At 39.1% G+C, this 1,468-nt stretch overlaps 1 protein-coding gene across 1 annotated transcript; it reads left to right on the top strand.

The window, feature by feature from the left end:
- The first annotated feature begins 377 nt into the window (after positions 1–377).
- Positions 378–1,239, top strand: LOC108781652 (uncharacterized). Its single transcript, XM_018549690.1, has 2 exons — positions 378–653; positions 763–1,239. The coding sequence occupies exons 1-2, from the start codon at positions 378–380 to the stop codon at positions 1,237–1,239; spliced, it is 753 nt and encodes a 250-aa protein (XP_018405192.1).
- The last annotated feature ends 229 nt before the right edge of the window (positions 1,240–1,468 follow it).

Here is a 1,468-nt window from a genome sequence, read left to right as displayed (position 1 = left end):
TTCTTGCTAATATTTTTCTGTAAAAATAATATAGAAATATCTTTAGCACCTCTAGGCCATTGTTTCTTTATTTTTCGCGTTTGAATAGCGCGTGTAGCGACATCAGTAACTAGAACTAGTAATAACGCGCGCATCGACTTTGTATCATCGAGGGAGACACTTCCAACTGCTCTCTCATTATTCGTTAATTCAACCGTTTGGTTCTGCCGTACATATAAGTTTTTCTTTTGTAAAAGTACTCAAGTTTTACATTAAATATTATTCAAGTTTTACAAAGATTAGTGTTATCCTATCCAACCAGACTTTCAATCGTAGAACACTACTCGCAACAGAAGGAAGATTGACGTCAAACAAAGAAAATGTAAGATCAGCGGCCAATGCTTGGAAATAATTGCGTGTCGTTTATGTTTGAGGAAATTCGATACGAACTCAATGGTACTGAGATTGATCGTAACAGAAACGTTGGAATCACTAGTCTTTTGAAGGGCTATGCATCGTTTTCAGGTGACTTCGCACATTATATGGAGAATGCCGGATTTCCACATCCGGTGTTTGAAGAGACTGTAAGAAGACTAGTGGCACATGATGAATATTTTAATTTTTACGTACCGTTGTTCATGTTGTTTGGCTTTTGCGAAGATTACAAACGTGTGGTAATCAACGCGTTGATTACCACACGAATTGATTTTGATACGAGCGCGCAACGACAACAATTGCATTGTGGGAGATATAGCGAAAAATCCGAAACTTGAATTGTTCAAGATACAGTGGCGAATGCCTCACGTTACGTTGAACGAAGTCAATAAACTGTCTATGCTGCGTACCTTGGAGAACGGACGACATCTGAGTATGAGTTTCCGTTCATGGGATCTGTACGAGTATCCTCTATTGCCGAGCACGACGAAGCACTCGTGGGCTATCAAGACTGCGACTCAGTTCGAAAAGCCGCGATACGTCATTTTTGCTCTGCAGACTAATAGAAAAAACAACATGGCAGCACGTAAAACTTACCTCTATGATTGTAAATTAACCAACGTGAAACTCTATCTGAATTCTGAATTTTTTCCGTACGATGATCTGAATCTAGATTGGAACAAACACAGAACCGCCATTTTGTACGATATGTTCATACGTTTCCGTACATCTTACTATCAAATCCCCTGCGAAAGGAGTGAAACGTTATTCAGGACAGATACTTTTAGGGATCTTTTTCCTCAAGTAATCATTGACTGTTCGTGACAAAACGAGTCCGTCAAGAGTGACACCGTGGATGTGCGTTTAAAATTTGAATTCAAAGAAAATGTACCTGCGAATACTACCCAGCTAGCAAGCTCACGTGGTAATGACGTGATTATGAAGTGATTTTGATGACAATGCCGTCAAGTGACATAAATGGAACGTTATTTTGACGTCATTTGTAATACCAAAAGTTGACGTCATCGATATGACGTCAACTAGATGTTACATT

Source organism: Cyphomyrmex costatus, unplaced genomic scaffold (assembly GCF_001594065.2).
Source record: "Cyphomyrmex costatus isolate MS0001 unplaced genomic scaffold, Ccosl1.0 scaffold859, whole genome shotgun sequence".
Taxonomy (NCBI): Eukaryota; Metazoa; Arthropoda; class Insecta; order Hymenoptera; family Formicidae; genus Cyphomyrmex; species Cyphomyrmex costatus.
The sequence above is the reverse complement of the archived record's forward strand: the minus strand, read 5'-3'. Positions and strand labels throughout refer to the sequence as shown.